This window comes from Cibotium barometz, chromosome 3 (genome assembly GCF_041138505.1).
Source record: "Cibotium barometz isolate CiBa-2024 chromosome 3, ASM4113850v1, whole genome shotgun sequence".
In the NCBI taxonomy this organism is placed as follows: Eukaryota; Viridiplantae; Streptophyta; class Polypodiopsida; order Cyatheales; family Cibotiaceae; genus Cibotium; species Cibotium barometz.
In genome coordinates, this window is record NC_141048.1 from 51751004 (window position 1) to 51769778 (window position 18775).

Below are 18775 nucleotides of genomic sequence, written 5' to 3' on the forward strand. Positions count from 1 at the left end.
CAGATCTACACAAATGCGCGAGCCTGAGTTATGCTCTATGTGTGCAGATGAGGATGATCGTCAAAGCGGATAACATTGTATGCCAGGCTCAACAATCCATGATCGATGCCGAGGAATCGTTGGCAATTAGTGAAGCTCGTGAAGAATGTGAGGAAAAGATCCGGATCATTAGAGCAGATCGGGAAAGACAAGAACAAGAATGGTCTGAAGTTGCTAGTAAGCTTGAAGAAGAAGATGCTGAAGTGGCTCGTTTTATTGTAAAAAACTCGTAAAAAACTCCATAGAAAATTGACTCTGAGTAAAGCTTCTCTTACAAAGCTTTGATGTAATGGAGTTCCTTTTTTTGTGAATAACACCAATCATGTCGTTCCGATTTAAAAAAAATATTCCCAAGAAATTAATAAATAAAAACTATGTTGGGTGCCTATTTTTGACATGCTAGGAGTCTAACAAGGCGTTCAAGTTCATACTCTGAAATCAAAAGACACAGAGTGTCTCCCGAACACCTGCATCTTGATCTCCATATAATTCATCTCCTTCCAGGGCATTGATCGCATGCATGGCATTCTCACTGTAGAAAACCTTTACAATATGAAAAAACTCAAGGGAGGAGGCCATCTTTATTGCCATTCAATGCACTGAACATTCTGTGAAGAAGCTCAACTGCATCCAACTGAGGCCCCTTAATCTCACATGCAGTATGGCTTTCCTGCGATTCTTCTTCATTAATGCAGTTGCGATTCAAGGCAGAGCTGGATGATGGAGCAGCTGTTAGGCCTGCACAGCAAAGCCATAGCCAAGCAAGCTTGAAGAGAAAAAACGAGGCTAGTACAATAAATGAATGTGCGTCAACTAATACATCTTGGGTGCCTATAGTTTGGTGGGACGTGGAAAACCGATTAAATTTTATATTGCCGTCAAATTATATATCGTGGAAAAAATCAAGCATAAATTGGGATGATCTTGACATCGATGCTCCCACGCCAAGATCGTGAGACATTGGCGACAGGTTCTTCCGAAGCTCATACTAACTAAGCTGTTGATTGAACACTGAGAGCTTCAAACTCTTATCAGAAAAGTGAAGTGTTATTTGCATTTCAGCTATCTGCTAAATGTTGCTTGTAGGTTGGAGGGCGTAGAATCTTGCACAAGACTGCCAAGAACAGACATGGGAGGCATAACAGAAGCGATGTTAAAACGGCGCGCAGAACATAACGATGGAATTTTGTACAATTTGGAGGTGAGAAAGAGAGAGAGAGAGAGAGAGAGAGAGAGAGAGATGAATGTAATCTATCACCATCTTCAAAAAATCCCTATGGGTCTTTGAGACAAAAAGCAGTAGAAAAGTTCCATGTGGATACTCAAGAAACTGAAAAAACTCATCCAAAAGTAGCTGATGCCTATCCTAGCATCATCGTCCTCATCGATATCATCTACATCCCGATGAGACAATATTACTGAGCATGTGTACATGTGGGAGTGAGAGAAGATATAATCAGTACAAATGCAAATACAAATATACTAAGGGGCTCTATTTTTTTTTTTTTTTTCCAGAAGCCCCTTTCGGGGGATGCAATCCAAGCATTGCACCACTCACACACACCACAGATGTCAGGGTTTGAACCCGTGTCCATTCGTTTAGGTAGGGTAGAATGGTCCGGGCTAGACCACTCGGGCTGGAGCATGCTGACCTAAGGGGCTCATCTAGGTGTGATGTCCTCCTCATCCATCTACGATATCTAGCATAGCGGAATTTATAACTATCGAGGGTCTTGCCAGGCCTGGGAAAGCCCAAGAACAGATTGTAGAACAAATTCAGTTCATTGTTGCCCAAGGTAAGGCTTTGAGCTGGCCTAGAAATATCCTTTGTGCATGTGACATACCTATGTATGTGGGCATGCATATAAAGCTATTCCCTGACACTGTCGAATTTTGATCTCGGCATAAGCTCACCGTGGATGGGAGTGTGGTTGCTTGGGTTGAGGTCCTATGAATATAGAGTTAGTTGCCAAAGGATATCTCTGCTCCCTCTTTTTTGATATTGCCTTGTCAAAGTGTCCCTACCTTTTCTCCTATGTACTTGAAAGGTGAAGAGACCCTTTCTGTTTCTCAAGGCTTGTGATTTGGGACTAGTTATTGTGTTCTTTGTTTTGCCCAAAAAACTCCTTGAGTAAGATTTTTCGTAGTTTTCTGTATCATTTGGGTCTCTAAGTCCTGTATTCCATAAAATACCATTAATTTATTTACACTTTTTTGTTTGAGCAGGAGCTTGTGTTGCAGGAGGAAGGGCTGGACAAAATTGACAAAGTACTTGGTACCTTGTGTCCCCACTTGAAGTTCTTGTATATGCCTAACAACCTCATACCTCGGATCGGTACAGTGCTGAACTTAGAAAGCTTCCATGTAATGAGCTTTATTTGCATGATACCATGAATTTTTTTTGGGGCTCATTTTCCAGCCTGCCCTTATTGTTTTTAACTGCATTGCTGGCCCCATACAGTACCTTCTCCTTCTTTGTTTTCCATATGTCAAAGTGGTGTATTGTAAGGACTACAGAGCAAGTTTTAGAGTTATCCAGTCCTCATTGGACCGTCATTGTCTTGAGTCGTGAGAGTGCATTGTTGGGTTGTGAAGTGTGCATTGCTGCCATACAATCGGGAGGCATTTATTTTCCAGAAACTGTACTGATATTCGGCACATCAGCATGACTAGAATCCTTTCCAGAGTTGCTGATGTGTAAGTTGCAGAAACCCTGGCCCATCACCTCAGCTGCAGAAACTTTACCCCTGCTGAGTTGTCAGAAGGACATGCACCTCACTGTCATTTTCAGCTCCTCATTGTCATTTTCTGAGGGGAAAAGGTTTCCCCACAACCTTTCCCTACTCCATCCAGTCTAGATCACACATGCTTTTCTAGAGATTTAAATATAATAGAGATGCCTTCTTGGCTTTATGATGATCTTTATTCCCCTCATTTGGAAAGGTGGAAGCAGAACCTTAGTCACCTAAGGAAGATAAATGAATTTGCTTGATACTCCCTACGAAGTCCAAGGCAGTCACCGTCCCCTTTGCTCAATTTGGTACATGATGACACTCCGATTGTTTTCATGGAAAGTGTCCTGCATAATGCTGGCCTTCTCATTCTGGGAGACAGTAGAATGGATCATGGAGAGCAATGAGTCCCTATTCTTGACTTTAGAAAGCACTGTGGTAGTTTTAGAGTTGATTGTTTGCGTCTCAGCCCACAGCTGGGTGCTGTGTACAAGGTGCTCAAAGAGAGAGCTTTCAAATGTTCAGTATGACAGGGCTGTCCTCTTGCTCCTTCCTCTACTTATTTGTTGTTGAAGCCTCGAGCTACTTCTTGAGAGGAGTGGCAGATGTCCACATTAATGGTCTGAACCTTCCTTTAAGGGAGAGAGGGTTTATCACGTCTTGTTGGGTTCTTCATAGGGGATGCATTGGCTAGTTATGCCGCCTCATTTGGAATTTTCTTTGGTCAGGATTAGTACACACGAGGGCTAGAGTTGCTTGGGAAACCATTATCGTACCCAAGCAAGAGGGAGGATTGAACATCGTAGACCCAGAGGTGCAGTGTAAGGCGTTGTTTCTTTGTAAGATGATTGTCATAGGATTGCCATGCAGCAGGTTACGAGATGTATTCCGCTTAGTGGAGGTGACTGGATATACATCTCACCTTTTTCTTCTCAGAGGCAAAGCATCAGCTCCCATCCTCCCATTTGGATGGTTAGATCCCTTCTTCAGGCTTGGGGTTCCATGAGGAGGTTCTTGGTTCACATACCTCCGCGGTCAATTGAGGAGGCTAATAGATAGCCCATTATATGGAATGACTTGATCTTGGATGAGTATGGTAGACCTCTTGGGGTGGCTACACATATTCAGTGGGCTGCCCGGGAGACACGCTTCCCCACAGTGCTGGATTGGAAGAGGCTTAAAAGACTCACGGAGGATCATAGAGAGGTGCTTACGCAGCATCTGAGGGGCACTAGTCAGAGGATTATGCTGATTGATGTTGCCATACCCAAACACTGGATCACAAGGACCTTCTTGGAAGGGCTTCATCACTAATTGTTTGGAGTTTTCTCAGGGACAGGTGTACCTCTATAGCTTATGGGCCTCCCCATACCCGGGGAGGATGATGCACTAGTTTTTTTCTCTGCACAGGATGGATGGTATTTGGAGAGATGTGACGTGCAGGATATCACCGAGGGCTTGATGGTGTGCTCTTTGAGAGTTGTTGGCAGAGCAAGGAAGCACTTTTATATTGATCCCGCCTCAGGGATGATCATAGATACTTGGAGCCTTTGGTTGTATGGCGAATTCCCTACCCGGTATTTGCATTTGGACCCCAGTGCGTGGGTGTGGCGGGATGCTACCAACCCTATGAAAAGCATGCCTTTCTTTAGTTATACTGTGCAGAATGCCAGGTGTAAGCCCAGCAGGGCGTGCTGAGAGATTCCACCACGTATCCGAGAGAGAGAGAGAGAGAGAGAGAGAGAGAGAGAGAGAGAGAGAAATGAAATGATATATTAACGTCTCTAAGAGGCCATAATGGCCTATGAGACCAAAACTGAGAGTACATCTGAAGTTGGTGTCTCATCAAAGAGAACAACTAAATGAGACTAAAAAGTACAATAAACTGATTGTCCTACAGTTATAAGAACAAAACTGTAAGACTCCGAGATGATACTGAGTAGAAAATACTGGAAAGTACTGAAAAATGTATATCAGGTAGATCCATGTATGCTGATCAGTTGAAGTGTTGCCCTCTCCTTAGATCAAGTATCTCCGCCATGGGGCTGTCTAGAATGGAGAGGTCATAGAAGCGAGGTAGGCGCCTCCGATGCCGAGAAATAATGGCTCTGGTCTGGCAATGGTGAGGAAGCTGTGGTCGGGATCCTGGTGGGCGTGGCTGACGAGCACGACATAAGATAACTGCTCTATCAGTGGTGACTCCCTGGGAGTGTGGTCGGTGCCTTGATGGCCCAATGGAGGAGGTATCAGGAGGTGTGTGGGTTGGGTTGCTGGTGCTGGTGCCGAAGAAATCTATCAAGGTCCTCTGTCTAGGTACATCATGGCTCGGCCTCCTATCTGCCAAGAGGGTCTCTCTGTGTCTCCTGAGCTCAAGTAGAAACAATCCCAGGCATCTCTAATCCTCAAACTCCATGACCCTGCGTAACGGCCCAAAACCCTCTTGGAAGAGGGAGTGATATCTCCGTCGGATCTCATAATAGACTGTACATCGGCAAATGTAGTGTAGAGAGAGAGAGAGAGAGAGAGAGAGAAAGAGAGAAAGAGAGAGAGAACTCTGCACAAGACACACACACTGCGCGGGGAACAGGCCCCGCCCCCTTTTAGGAATTTATTTAGGAACAATCCACGGGCTCGCAAGCCAGGGTCAATACATCAATGAATACAAAAGCAAACAAATATGCTGGTGTAGAAACCCAAGTCGAAGTTGGTGTAGATGTTGAGGCATGAAATCTTGATGCCGAGCACACCACGGGGATGACCCACAAGAATCTCTCACCGGGCTGGTACCAAATCCAACGTACCCCAAACTCGTACACGTGGTACACATACGATACAAGTAGATGATGTAGTATAGGATGTTCAGCTGAAGATTTATCACCCAAAATCGGAGAAGAAACAGTCCACAAAGCTGTACAACAGATGTATGGACCAGAAATGGTACACGTGGCAGTATGGCAGTCAAGGAGCAGCAGAGCAGTCGTATAGCAGTGGCAGGTGGCAGTGCTTGAAGATCAGTCGGCGGCAGCTAGATGCAAGCAGTGGTTCCGTACGACACAGGTAGCAGCATAGGACAAGCGTAGGTGGCATTGTCAGGCGGCGGTGGCAGCGAGGCGCTGGTAGCGGTGGATGTAGTCGTACAGCAGGAGTACAGCCATACGGCCAGCAGCCGGCAATGAAAAACTCAAGTTGGTTGATGTTGATGAAGAGAGGTTCACGCTTTCCTTGATGATGATCATGATGAAGAGGTTCATGCTAGTTTTATACCTAAGGGGAGTCATGTTTTTTGCCAGAAAGCTATCCAAGCTTTTGCTTTTCTTTTTCACTTTGCTTTTCTCTTTTAACTTTTTCACTTTGCTTTTCTCTTTTAACTTTTTATAATAAATTATTACTCAAATAAGGCTAGCTTTCCAAAGTTCTTTGTGCTTTGCTTTTCCGGCTTTAGGGCCTTGCTTTTTGGCCCTAGAGCTACTTTTTGATTTTCTGTCTTGCTCAATCCCCTCTTGCCAGTGATGCTCATGGCTCGCAGTCAACTTAGTTTGACTTTTTGCTTTTCTCTGCTTTTTGACCAAAACTAGCTCTTTTCCATGTGTAAACCTTATGGTCCCTGTCTCCATGCCTTCTTCCACCTAGTACAGAGTCTAGGCAAGGATTCCATCATGTGAACAGTGCTTGGAAGGCCAAATAGTTACACTAGGGATCTTTGTTGGAACTTGGTGAGAGTGAGCAAGGAGCATAACTGATGGAGAGAGAGAGGGAGCGATGTTGACCAGCAAGATAATCGGCACATTAGCATAGGATTAAGAAGGGGATTAAGGGAATCACACGAGTCGTGGAAAATCATATTTGCATTATGATAATTGGTCCTTTTTATAGGAGAGGCCCCCTTTACAAGGTGCGTGCATATGTTGCCACCACACATGCCACATGGCAAAGCATGATGCCGAGTGTCCCTAAGAGGTGTCACCTTTACACATCAGTGCTTACATAAGATCCTTCTAAGAGGTTGTTCAGGTTGTTCCTACACACAAAGGAACTTACACATTAGTAGCCGTTCACACATACTAAAACCGCATTATTTAAACCTAAGCTAACACACACTAGGGTGCTAGTTTACAAAACTACCTAGCACTGGTTTATTCCCACATTAATCACTATAAATATTTAACATTCTCTCCCATAGTGAAAATGTAGCTAGAAAGCCCAGTCATCATTGACTAGGTTTGCTTTTTCTTTTGGCTGTTGCTTTTTGTCGTTGGAGGTAGAAGTGGTAGAGTCTTCATTAGCTTCCTGCTTTGTAAGTCTCTTCCGACACACTTCATTGTAGTGCCCTGGCTTGTGGCAGTAATGACTCTTGGTGTCACCTTGTGATGAGTCCACTTTGCTTGTGTTCCTAGAGAAGAAGGCTTGGTCTCTTTTGCTTGCATCACCCCTGGATCTGTTCTTCCTTGTCCGCTCCTTATGGAGAAGTTATCCAACTAGCTCCTCAAAGGATATAGGATTGCATCCTCCTCTCATAGAGAGATTCAGAGAAGTATGAAAACTTTGATGGGACCCAGATAAGGAATTAAGGATGGTGGCGACCAATTTCTTGTTATCTACTCATCTATATTTCGTAGCTGTTCTTTTAGGTTTGCTACCTTTGTAAGGTGATCTGTGATGGAATCACCCTCACAAGTTGTTGAGCTCTTGCATCAGGTACATGACTTGTGCTTCATTACAGGACTGGAACATGGTCTTGACGACCACACAAGAAGCTCTAGTAGAATTGCAAGATTGAATGTGAGGTATGATGGACCGCTTGACTGAGAGAGCGATCATGGACATCGCCTGCCTAGGCATCATGAGAATCCCACCTAAGTTGTTCTTCAATAGGAGGAGGAGGACCTTCTAGAATTCCACCTGAGCAACTGTTCTGGTCCCATGTGCTGTGGATACTACTGCCGAGGAAGGACGGGGTTCATCCCCAACGACAATCTCCCATAACTCCTTGGCTATCAATAAGCTTTTCAGCATAAAGCTCCACAGTGAATAATTAGAGCCATTAAGTAAATCCTTAGTGGCCATATACCCAAAAATATCAGATCCTCTCTTCACCGTGTCTTCTCACAATGCTGGATTTCTCAAAGAAAACAATCGTGCCCTCAAAACAAGAAACCCCCCCTTGGAAGAGAACCCTTGATGGTGATTTGTGATGGAATCACCCTCGCAAGTTGCTGAGCTCTTGCATCGGGTACATGACTTGTGCTTCATTACAAGATTGGAACATGGTCTTGAGGACCACCCAAGCAGCTCTAGTAGAATTACAAGACTGAATCTGAGGTATGATGGACCGCTTGACTGAGAGAGTGATCATGGACATCACCTGGGCATCATGAGAATCCCACCTACGTTGTTCTTCAATAGGAGGAGGAGGAACCTCTAGAATTCCACCTGAGCAACTGTTATGGCCCCATGTGCTATGGATACTGTTGCCGTGGAAGGATGGGGTTCATCCCCAATGACAATCTCCCATAACTCCTTGGCTATCAATAACAGATTCTCTCTCTCTCGTGTCTTCTCACAATGCTGGATTTCTCAATGCAAACAATGTGCCCTCAAAACAAGAAACCCCCCCTTGGAAGAGAACCCTTGATGCACCCTATATGCTTGTAAGAAAATACTGAATGGTGACTAGAATGTGTGACACTGGGATTTGTCAAAATTTAGGATGTGATCGCCGAAGCATACCAGGAACAGGATGTATACTTGAGTGAGTAGAAAGAAAAGGCTCCGAGATATGTGCACAAGAATGGGAGTGCCTAGATTTTGCACAGGTACAAGAGTGTCTCTATCCATTCAACACGACTTCTATCTCGACCTAGGTGCGGACACACTTTCCTTTACAAAGATGTGAGTGTCTTGTTCCACAAGGTCTTCAGGTCCTCAAGTTCTTGTTTTGTTTCGGGACAAAAACCTACCTTCATTCCACTACACAAGATAGTATTTTCTAAAGTCCTCAAATTGTACCTTGCAAGGAATGGCAGTTCTTGGTCTATAGCCTCTCCAATATCCTGATGTTGAAATGGAATGTCCTTAGCGCAATCTTATCCACAAGTCTCCTAATTGAATTGCAAGATGACTCTAATGCACACCTCAGAAGGCACCATCCCTGACTTTGGTGCAGGTTTCTTCAGTTTAGCAAAGGAGTTAACGACATCCATGACCGAGTACATGTAGAGGCAACATGAGCGGGTCACGGCTTCTCAGTCGGCCATGCTCCTGACCTGCAGGTTGCTTTGAACGCCAACGACAAGCTGCAGGCCTTACTTCCAGATCGAGAGACCAGCCTAGCAGAAGCCCTAAACGCCGTTGATCACCTGCAAGCCCAATTACGCAAAGTTGAGGAAGAGTGCAGGTCAGCTAGGGCCAAATGCTTCCTAGCTCGGAGGGAAGCCAACAAGATGCAGTGCATTGCTCAGGTCGCCCAAGAAAGCCAAGAAAGCCTCTGCGCCACGTTCCAGACCTACAAGCAAGTTACAAAAGTCACGCTGGCGTGGAAGGAAGAGCAGTTGCGGGCCGTTGAAGGGAGAGCCAGTCAAGAGCAGCCAACCGCTTCGGGGCAGGCATCCATCATCACATAACGAAAAGTAGATATTTTGATGGATGCTGCCACCGAGCTTCTTGCCCTCTCCTACCCACCCCAGAACCCTGCAGGCTGCCACAATCCTTAAACTCCATTACCGTGCCCTCCAACTCAACCTCCAGCATAACATCTTTTTAGAGGAGCCAATCACTACCTCTTCCCTCTCCTACATTATCACCAGAATCCCTCCGCACTCCATCAATCTACTTGTCATCCTCTTCTTCCAAAACCAAATATCTTTCGACACCCCCACTACCCTCTTCACCCTCCCGATCCATTCTCTCATTGCCAACCTCCTCAATCGGGCCCACCTCTTGGAACATGGATAAGCCACCGAATCCGATGCCACGGTTGAGCTAAAGGTGGCCCATCACCTCTGTCCTTTTCCTTATGCTTCCTCAAAGTCTCTTGCTACCGTCGCTTGGATGGAAGGGGAGGGATGGCAGGAACTCTACATGGCCTACAAGGCACTCCATTGTTAGGCACCCGAGCCATACTCCCCTCCAAGGCCTCTTGGTTTTGTAATGCCTTGTCTACCACTAGCTGGAGATCCTTGCCACCACTGCCATCATACAGATCGACGAATCCCACGTGGTCTTTTCCTAGGACTTCATTGCAGAATAGGCCCACCAAGCCAAAACTTTTTTCTTTTCCAAAAAACCCGCCACTGTCACAGACGGCGAGGATGATGACGATGATGCAGATGATGATTTTGATAAAGATCCCTCCCTAAGTGGCGACACCGAACCCTAGGGACCTGGCCCCTGAAACCCTCCTCAAGCTCCCCACTCGCATGACCACGGAGGCTCCACCACACCACCACCACCAAACCCACCCCAATCTGGTACATTGAGGAAATCATGATCGTTCGGACGACCGTCTTCAATGCCAAATACGAGCAGGTGCTTGATTCGGCCATCATGGCCACCATCTGTCTCTTTAACCTCATCATCAACCTATTGGCCGAGTTTCCAACTTGGCATTACTATGATGAAGGCGACCAAGGCCTCGCATTCGACATCAACAAGGGCCCCACCCTCAAGCAACTCTTCGGGTATTATGAGCGCATTCAGTGGATGTCAATGTGGCGACTCCAAACCTTCGAAGACATGATGGAGACAGTGTTCTGGACAAACTACAAAGCTTTCCAATGCTTCCCCGAATACCCCAAATTGCGGTACGATTTCATCCCCACCTACTTCCTCTACTATCGCAACTAAGCTTCATCGCCGGTTCCAAGGACGTACCCGAATTAGGGAGGGGGGTATGTTAACCACAATGGTTAACATTACTCCTAGTTTTTGATCAAAAGTGCGGTTGCACTTCATATAACACGTTTTTATGTAAAACCATGCTAAGCGCTTCATGTAAAAGATATGGGATGACGGAAGAGATATATGCCCAATTGATCATCAGGTTTGGTGACTTGGAGAAGAAGAAGGCCTTCCTCTCCAAAAGGATGGCCCTTAAGGGGAAATAGCTTTATTTGGATGAGGACCTTACACCGGCACAGATAGCACACAGGAAGGAACACATGCTGCGTGTGCTTGAGACAAGGAAAGAGGGGAAATGGGCGGTATACAGAGATGGCCGAGTCATCATTACGGATAGGAGGCTTGCCTGACAGTGCGCAGCCTATGAGACCTTGCGATTCACGGTGTGGAATTGCAATGGAGCCGTTAGAACAGATGCAGGATACTTTGAGGACACTTTCAGACACAGAGATATTGCTATGTATATGGAGACCCATTAGTGCACAAACAAGAGGCTTCCTGACGGGCAGGGTTATAGATGGGAATTAGTGTTCCACCCTCAGCCACGCACAGTGGGAGGTACCAGAGGATCTGGAGGAGTGGCAATACTTTTCAGGGAGGAGCTTCGTGACAAAATACATGTGGTACATAGAGATGCAGATGCGAGGTACATGTGGGTCCGAGTATGCAGAGGGGGGCTCCGCGAGCTATATGTGGCGGTATGCTACTTTCCCCCAGCCAACTCTAGGTTTGCACCATCAGGAGAGTCGCCCTATACACCACTATATGATGATATCATGAGGTTTGCTAGCATGGGAGACATATTACTACTGGGAGACTTTAATGCACATACAGGCACAGAGCAGATAGAGTTGTATGATACTCATGAGGCTATGTATCGGGAGATCACGGCAGAGGATGTAGGGTTGCAGAGATCAGCACAGGATGATGGGGAGATTACAGATTATGGCAGGCATTTTCTCACACTTGGGAGTGCACATGGGTTGGAAATATACAATGGCCTATCGAGATGGCAGGGATCAGATGCTCTCACATGCTGGAACTCTAAAGGGGGAGCGAACATAGTGGACTACTTGATGGGATCTCCTTCATTGATACCTGATGTGCAGGATTTCACGATTTCTAGTCGGCCCATTGGCATAGTAGCTGATCATGCATACCTGAGTTTCACACTAGTAGGTAGATCCCCGAGAGATGGGGCAACCACTCATCTACCTAGGTACCCGAGATATCAGTTTACACATGAGATAGCTGGGGTTTACCGAGATGCAATATCTGATGGCATGTTTGCTTTAGACCCGCATAGCCCTCTGAACGAGATTAAGAGAGGATTGGCAGGTGTACTACATGCATCCGCCTCATATGTGTTTCGATCCCTCCCCCCCGGCACTGCCCCACAAAATAGTTGGTATGATGATGAGTGTCGTGAGACACGGGCACAACTACAGCGTGAGATTGCCATTGGGACTCACACATAGACAGGCCAGGAGGATCTTTCGGCGCCTTGTGCGGAGGAAGAAACGAGCCTACCTGGCTAAGTTAGAGGAGGAGATCCACCAACTCTTCCTGGGGAAGGACAGCAAGAGGGCATGGAAGATGTCTCAGGAGAAACAGCCCGGTACTCTGATTATTGCACCTGAGGCATGGCATGCTTATGCTAGAGAGCTGTACGATGCACCAGGACAGCCCCCCACCCCCTCTCCACTGGGAGTTAGACTTGCTAGTAGCACCTTTTTTACTATGCGGATGGTGCTTGATGCGATAGACAAATTACAAAATGGAAAGCCACAGGATCATGATGGGCTAGTTGGAGAGCACTTCTCATATGCGCGTGACACTTTGGCTCCGCTGATTGTACATGTGTTTAATCATGCCATTTGTGAGGGTTTCCCGGCAAGCTGGACAGAACATACCATTGTACCACTCTTTAAGAGTGGGGACCCCATGGTACCAGTCAACTACAGGACGATCATGACTGGTCATTACTTGGCCAAACTATATGGCTCTATATTGGAGTCGGAGCTGAGCCGCTGGGCAAAGAGACACGGTCATGGAGCACAAGGACAGGCCGGCTTCAGGTGAGGATTTACTACCTTGGTCACATACTTACACTTCGGGCACTTATTGTAGAGGGCAGGGCACAGAAGAGAAGGATATACTGCTGCTTTGTGGACTTATGCAAAGCCTTCGATACTGTACCATGTGCCATGCTTATGAATAGACTGTAAGACATTGAGGTACCTGAGGATATGCAGTGGGGGATATATGCTTTGTATGAGTCTGTGAGATAGGCAGAGTCTGAGCTCCAGGCGGACTATCCGATTTGGTGACCAGCACGATAGGGGTGAAGTAGGGATGCCCGCTATCACCCACCCTCTTTGGACTGTACATGGATGTGGTCTCCGATTATGTAGACAGATTGGGAGGGCGAGGGGCATGCCTGGCAGGGATGTTGATACCCATCTTGTTATATGCTGATGATATTGTTCTAATCTTAGTCTCTTCGGAGGGATTACAGAGACATTTGGATATGCATTATCGGCATTTTGTGCAGATAGAGATATGACAGTGAACCTTGGGAAAACCAAGGTTATGGTGTTTAACACCACATAGGCATGGGTTACGAAGAGTATTAGTTCACTTTCCAAGGGGAGCCGGTTGAGTACGTCAGGTCATATGTCTATTTGGGAGTTACTTTCATAGGACCGCGTTTCTCCCTGAAGGAGGCAGCAGCAGCTACATTAGGTCGAGGGCATGCAACCTTGGGGGTACTTGAGAGGCAGTGTGCACACATACAGTTTCAGGAGCCGCGCACCAAATTGTGGCTATTTGATACACTTGTCACACTGACCCTCGTGTATGGAGCTCCAATTTGGGGGCCCAACATACATCATAGATCTCAGAGAGGGACGGATGAGAGATGGAGGCATATGGAGAGACCATTGATTATGATGATTGCCCGCATGATTCGGAGCAAATCATCGGTACCACATGAGATTGTTCGGGCTGAGTTGGGTGCCACACTAGTAGTGACCGAGGCCTTATTCCAGGCAGTTACCATTTTAGAGCGGCTATGGGATCTCCCTCAGTAGAGGTACTCCCGATTGGCATTGACCTCATCCATACAGTTGGCAGAGGATGGAGATGATCATTGCTGGTATGCTCAGATGAGATCATGGTTTGACCTACATGGTTTGCGGATAGAGACACTCCCACCTTTTCAGTACAGCTTGGATTGTCCATTTTTGGATCTCACCCACTTAGATCAAAACCGTGTGTTTAGGATGGATATCGTCAGAGTGGACATAGAGAGGACATGGACTAGTCCCCTTGAGCCCTTAGGCATGAAAATGGCTCATTACAAGAGCCATTTTCTGCAGCTCTCACCAGAAGGTTTTATCACCCGCCCGGCGTACATGGATGTACACCTATCACATGGGATACGTTGTGCCATTAGACAGATCCCGACCTCATCACACCAGCTGCGGATTGAGACAGGGCGATATATGCATTAGATCTCGGATGACTGCATTTGTTAGCTATGGTACCAGGAGGCAAAGACAGAGGAGCACTACATTTGCCGATGTACAGTCTATTATGAGACCCGAGGGAGATATCACTGCCTCTTCCGAGAGGGTTTTGGGCCGTTATGCGGGATCATGGAATTTGAGGAACAGAGATGCCTAGGATTGTTCCTGCTTGAGCTTTGGAGAGACAGAGAGACCCTCTTGGCAAACAGGAGACGGAGCCATGATGTACCTAGACAGAGGATCTTGAAAGATTTCATTAGCACCAGCACCAGCAGCCCAGCCCACACACCTCTTGATACCTCCTCTATTGGGCCATTAGGACACTAGTCATGCTCCTAGGGAGTCACCATTGATAGAGCAGTCCTCTTATGTCGTGCTCATCAGCCACGCCTACCAGGATCCCAACCACGGCATCCTCACTATCGCTAGATCAGAGCCATTATTGCTCGACATCACAGGCGCCTACCTCGTTTCTACGACCTCTCCATTCTAGATAGCCCCATGGTGGAGATATTTGATTTGAGGAGAGAGCAGCACTTCAACTGATCAACATACATAGATCTACTTGATATACATTTTCCAGTATTTTCTACTCAATATCATCTAGGAGTCTTACTTACAGTTCTTATAACTGTAAGATAGTTAGTTTATTGTACTTTTCAGTTTCATTTGGTTGTTCTCTTTGATGAGACACCAACATCAGATGTACTCTCAGTTTTGGTCTCATAGGCCATCATGGCCTCTTAGAGACGTTAATATATCATTTCATTTCATTTTGATTTTTCTCTCGTTCTCTTTGTCTCTCTATTACAACGACAAGGGTGAATAATGATGCATATGCTATCCATGTCGAGAAAGCCGAAGGAAAGCCCAAGCCATATAGGTGGACTCGTAAGTATTGTGGCAAACAATGCACAAGCGGCGTTACTAGGCTTCTCCAACATCTCGGAAAGGTGGGGGGGCAAGTTGCGCCATGCAAGGAAGCTCCCCTAGCTATATCCGATGAGATCTTCAACAATATTAGGGGTGGATTGGGTGTTCACCGTGATAGTGGTAGAAGCTCAAGGGAGAATAATGAGGTCATCTCCCCGCCTTGTGATATATCCTCCCTCACCACCTCCGTAGCCTCGTCAAAGAGGCAAAGGTTTGATCCACGATACTTCTAGTCACTCCTTAGATGTAAGATTCCTCCCCAGCCTCTCAGGATGTCCAGTATCTTTCCCTGTAGTCAAATCCCTCTTCAGAAATATAAAAGATCTTGTTTCTACCAGTTTTGGCCTAGAGAGAAAACCTTCTAGAGAGTGGTAATTTAGTTTTTAAATATTTTTGGATGGAAAAATATCTCTTCTTATTAAAATAAGTTCTCCCGAAACAGAAGTTCAAAAAGATTTTCAGAAGGTGCATTAGAAATCAAGTATAATTTGTTCAAGAGGCCTTATCCTGAGGGTCAAGATTTTTTCGAAATTTTAAATTAAGGTTCCTATGGGCCAATAAGATTCATCCAAATGTGTGGAGGAGAAAAATGGAAGAAATAAAGAAAATCTCTCCAAAAATGAGTAAATGCTCACATAAGATGAAGAGTTGACTATGTACAAGGTTTATTAGTAAAAAACTACGAGTATTACTAAGAAAATGAGATATTTTGGGTATAATGATTCCATTTTGACACATGTGTAAGGAAGGGGAGTTCTTTCAAGGAGGCGCCTACTTCACATGCTTGAATGGGTTTTAAACTAAAAAATAATGTGATATTTTTATCTCTCCTCTCTCTTGGATCAAACCGAATCAAAAAGAAACCAAACCAAATAAAAAAGGAACCAAAGTAGGTCCAAATCTGGTCCAAATTTAATCAAACTGATCTGGAAAATTCTAGAAATCAGTTGGTCTTGGTTAGAGCCTCCCTCTCCTATAAATAGAACTTGAGCTCTTTGTAAAAAAAATAGGAGAATTATACTATGCCAGAATCATGCTGAAATAATGATAATTTTCACTATTCTCTAAAATTCTCTCCAAATTGAAGAAATTGGAGCTTCCCTCCTTCTTCAATCTCCATTGGTGGCTCCATCAGCATACCAAACCAATTGATTGGTTGGGGTCTCTACCGTGATCAAAGAATCAAGCAATTTGTAAGGTAAAGTGTGAATTTTGATCTTTTTTCATAATTTCTCAATGTTTCTCTCTTCTCAAGCTTGAGAAGCTTAATTGGAATGGCTTTTTAATGCTATTGAAGTTAATTGATGAATGGAAGTAAGGAAATACATAAATTTCCATGTATACTTAATTTTTATGTTTTTTGTCTTCTCTAAATTGAATATGATGTTATGCCTCATTGAAAAAAGACATTCTGCTCTCTTCTTTAGTAAATCCAACCATTCTTTATCCTAGATGAATGATTAATGAATAAAATCAAGTTTTTCATAATGTTTGGCTTTGATAAGTAGAAAATGTTTACATTAGAATAATTTAAATACTCTTGGTGAACTTTCAATTAATTTTAGAGAATTAAAAATTAAAAAATGGTCAGCCATACAAAGGAGGTTATGGCGAAATTTTTTAAAATTGTGAAAAATAAGTTTTACTTTTTTTTATTCAAAAAGAGTAATTCCCATCGTATATGTATTCTTAAAATGTTATTTTTCATCCTAGGTATAGAAAAATGCATACTAAAAATATTTTAATAAAAAAAGTGTTACTTTCTTTAGAATTAAATTCTCTGCATAGAAGGAAGCATATTGAAATTGTTAATTTGATTATAAAAGTGTTATTTTCATCATAAATGATTTTATGCATAAATAGATGCATAAAAGAAATTCTTTTATATTAAAAGAGTGATTTTCATCATAAATGATTTGTATGCATAAAAGATATTTTTTTTATATTAAAAGTGTGATTTTCATCATAAATTTATGCATAAATTAGATGCATAAGAGAAATTCTTTTATTCTAAAAGTGTAATTCCTACTAAATTAGATTTATGCATGGAAAAATGCATAAAGAATTTTATTTTTAATTCAAAAGAGTTATTCTCATCAATTTTAATTTTATGCATAAATAGATGCATAAAGAATTTTATTCCAAAAGAGTTATTCTTATCAATTTTGATTTTATGCATAAATAGATGCATAAAGAATTTTAATTTTATTCCAAAAGAGTTATTCTTATCAATTTTGATTTTATGCATAAAGAATTTTATTTTTAATTTAAAAGAGTTATTTTCATTTTGATTTTATGCATAGAAAGATGCATAAAGAATTTTATTTTTAATTCAAAAGAGTTATTCTTATCAATATTGATTTTATGCATAGAAAGATGCATAATGGTAGACCACACCCGCATGATCATACAACCATGGGTGGCCTGGAATAATATCCACTTGATTCAAAGATGCCACCTTGAACGTGTGGCGACGTTCAAAAAACTCCCCCAAAGCCAACGAGGTAACCTCCAAAGTCTCCGCAACCCGGAACTGGTTCAATTTCTTCTGCTTGCCTCTTAAGCAGAGTCTAGGACTACGGCATTGGTGTCCACCGTCGTAGGCAACTTCAACCGCTCAACCATGTAGTCTCTAATGATGTCCTCCGAGGCTCCTCCATCAAAGAGTATGACATCGGATGTCCATGAAGCATCCCTCAACACATTACTGTATCATGCCGGATGAGGATCAGTGAGATACTCCCAGACCGGATTAAGTGAAGAGCAACTGTGGTACTGGTAGGAGGACGATGGAGAGTAGATGGTGCTGGTGTTGTAGATACTGGTGCATTGCCCTTGCCTTGCCTTGGACTAGCTACATTTGTCTTTGCCTTTCTGCTGCCCCTATTGTTGAGTCCCAAACTTGGAACTCTCCCATGTCTTGAGGGTTATAGCAAGACAAACCACATCTGAAAGATCACGGGGCTGATGTGCATGAACGTATGTGTGCAATGATGGTTTCAAACCATCCACAAGTCGCTTAACCTACTCCGACTGTCGGACTTCCAGAAATGAGCGACATAGTCGGTTATCGTTCGCCATGTTTCTGTAAAACACTCCCATTGTTTCTTTAATTCATGCTGGTAATCTAAGAGAATAAACTGCTTCAAGACCGCCTTGCGGCAATCATCCCAACAAGTCACGGAGTGGTGCCTAAGGTTGCCAACGTGGCAGCCATCTCACGGGTAGATTTAGCCTCCATTTTAGCCGCATGCGTGCTCATGGATGCCTTCATACTGAGAAGAAAATCAGTGAGTTGTGAATCGATGACAAATATCAAGTGATCAAGGAAGGACCAGATGAGGGATTTCAGCCTTGCACGATGAGGTAAGGGTTTGGGCACGGAAGCACAATATATCCCAATTAATCTAGCTGAGGTAAGGGTGGGAAGCACAATATATCTCAATGAATCCAGCTGAGGTAATGAAGGGAAGCACAATTTGCCCCAATTAACCCTAGTGAGGTAAGGGTTTGGTGGGGTAGGGAATATCTGTGATTGTATCTATGCCCTTATTTTTGGGATGACTTTTGTTTTGTTTTACTTAAAAAAAATTTGTTTTTGTTATTTAAAAGCCAAGTACCTAACATCAATGTTCTTAGGTGTTG

The 18775-nt window shown here is 44.1% G+C and overlaps 1 protein-coding gene across 2 annotated transcripts in view; it reads left to right on the forward strand.

Moving 5' to 3' along the window:
* Positions 1-495: 495 nt before the first annotated feature.
* The window catches only part of LOC147640233 (uncharacterized), a 45479-nt gene continuing 27199 nt past the window's right edge, over positions 496-18775 (forward strand). The window contains exons 1-3 of one of the 2 annotated variants that reach the window (XM_086778315.1): positions 496-1009; positions 1126-1240; positions 2266-2374. In XM_086778315.1, the coding sequence (XP_086634441.1) occupies positions 1169-1240; positions 2266-2374 (181 nt within the window). In that variant the 5' untranslated portion in view covers positions 496-1009; positions 1126-1168. The remainder of the gene's footprint in view (positions 1010-1125; positions 1241-2265; positions 2375-18775) is intronic. The other variant, XM_086778323.1, reaches the window with a different exon arrangement.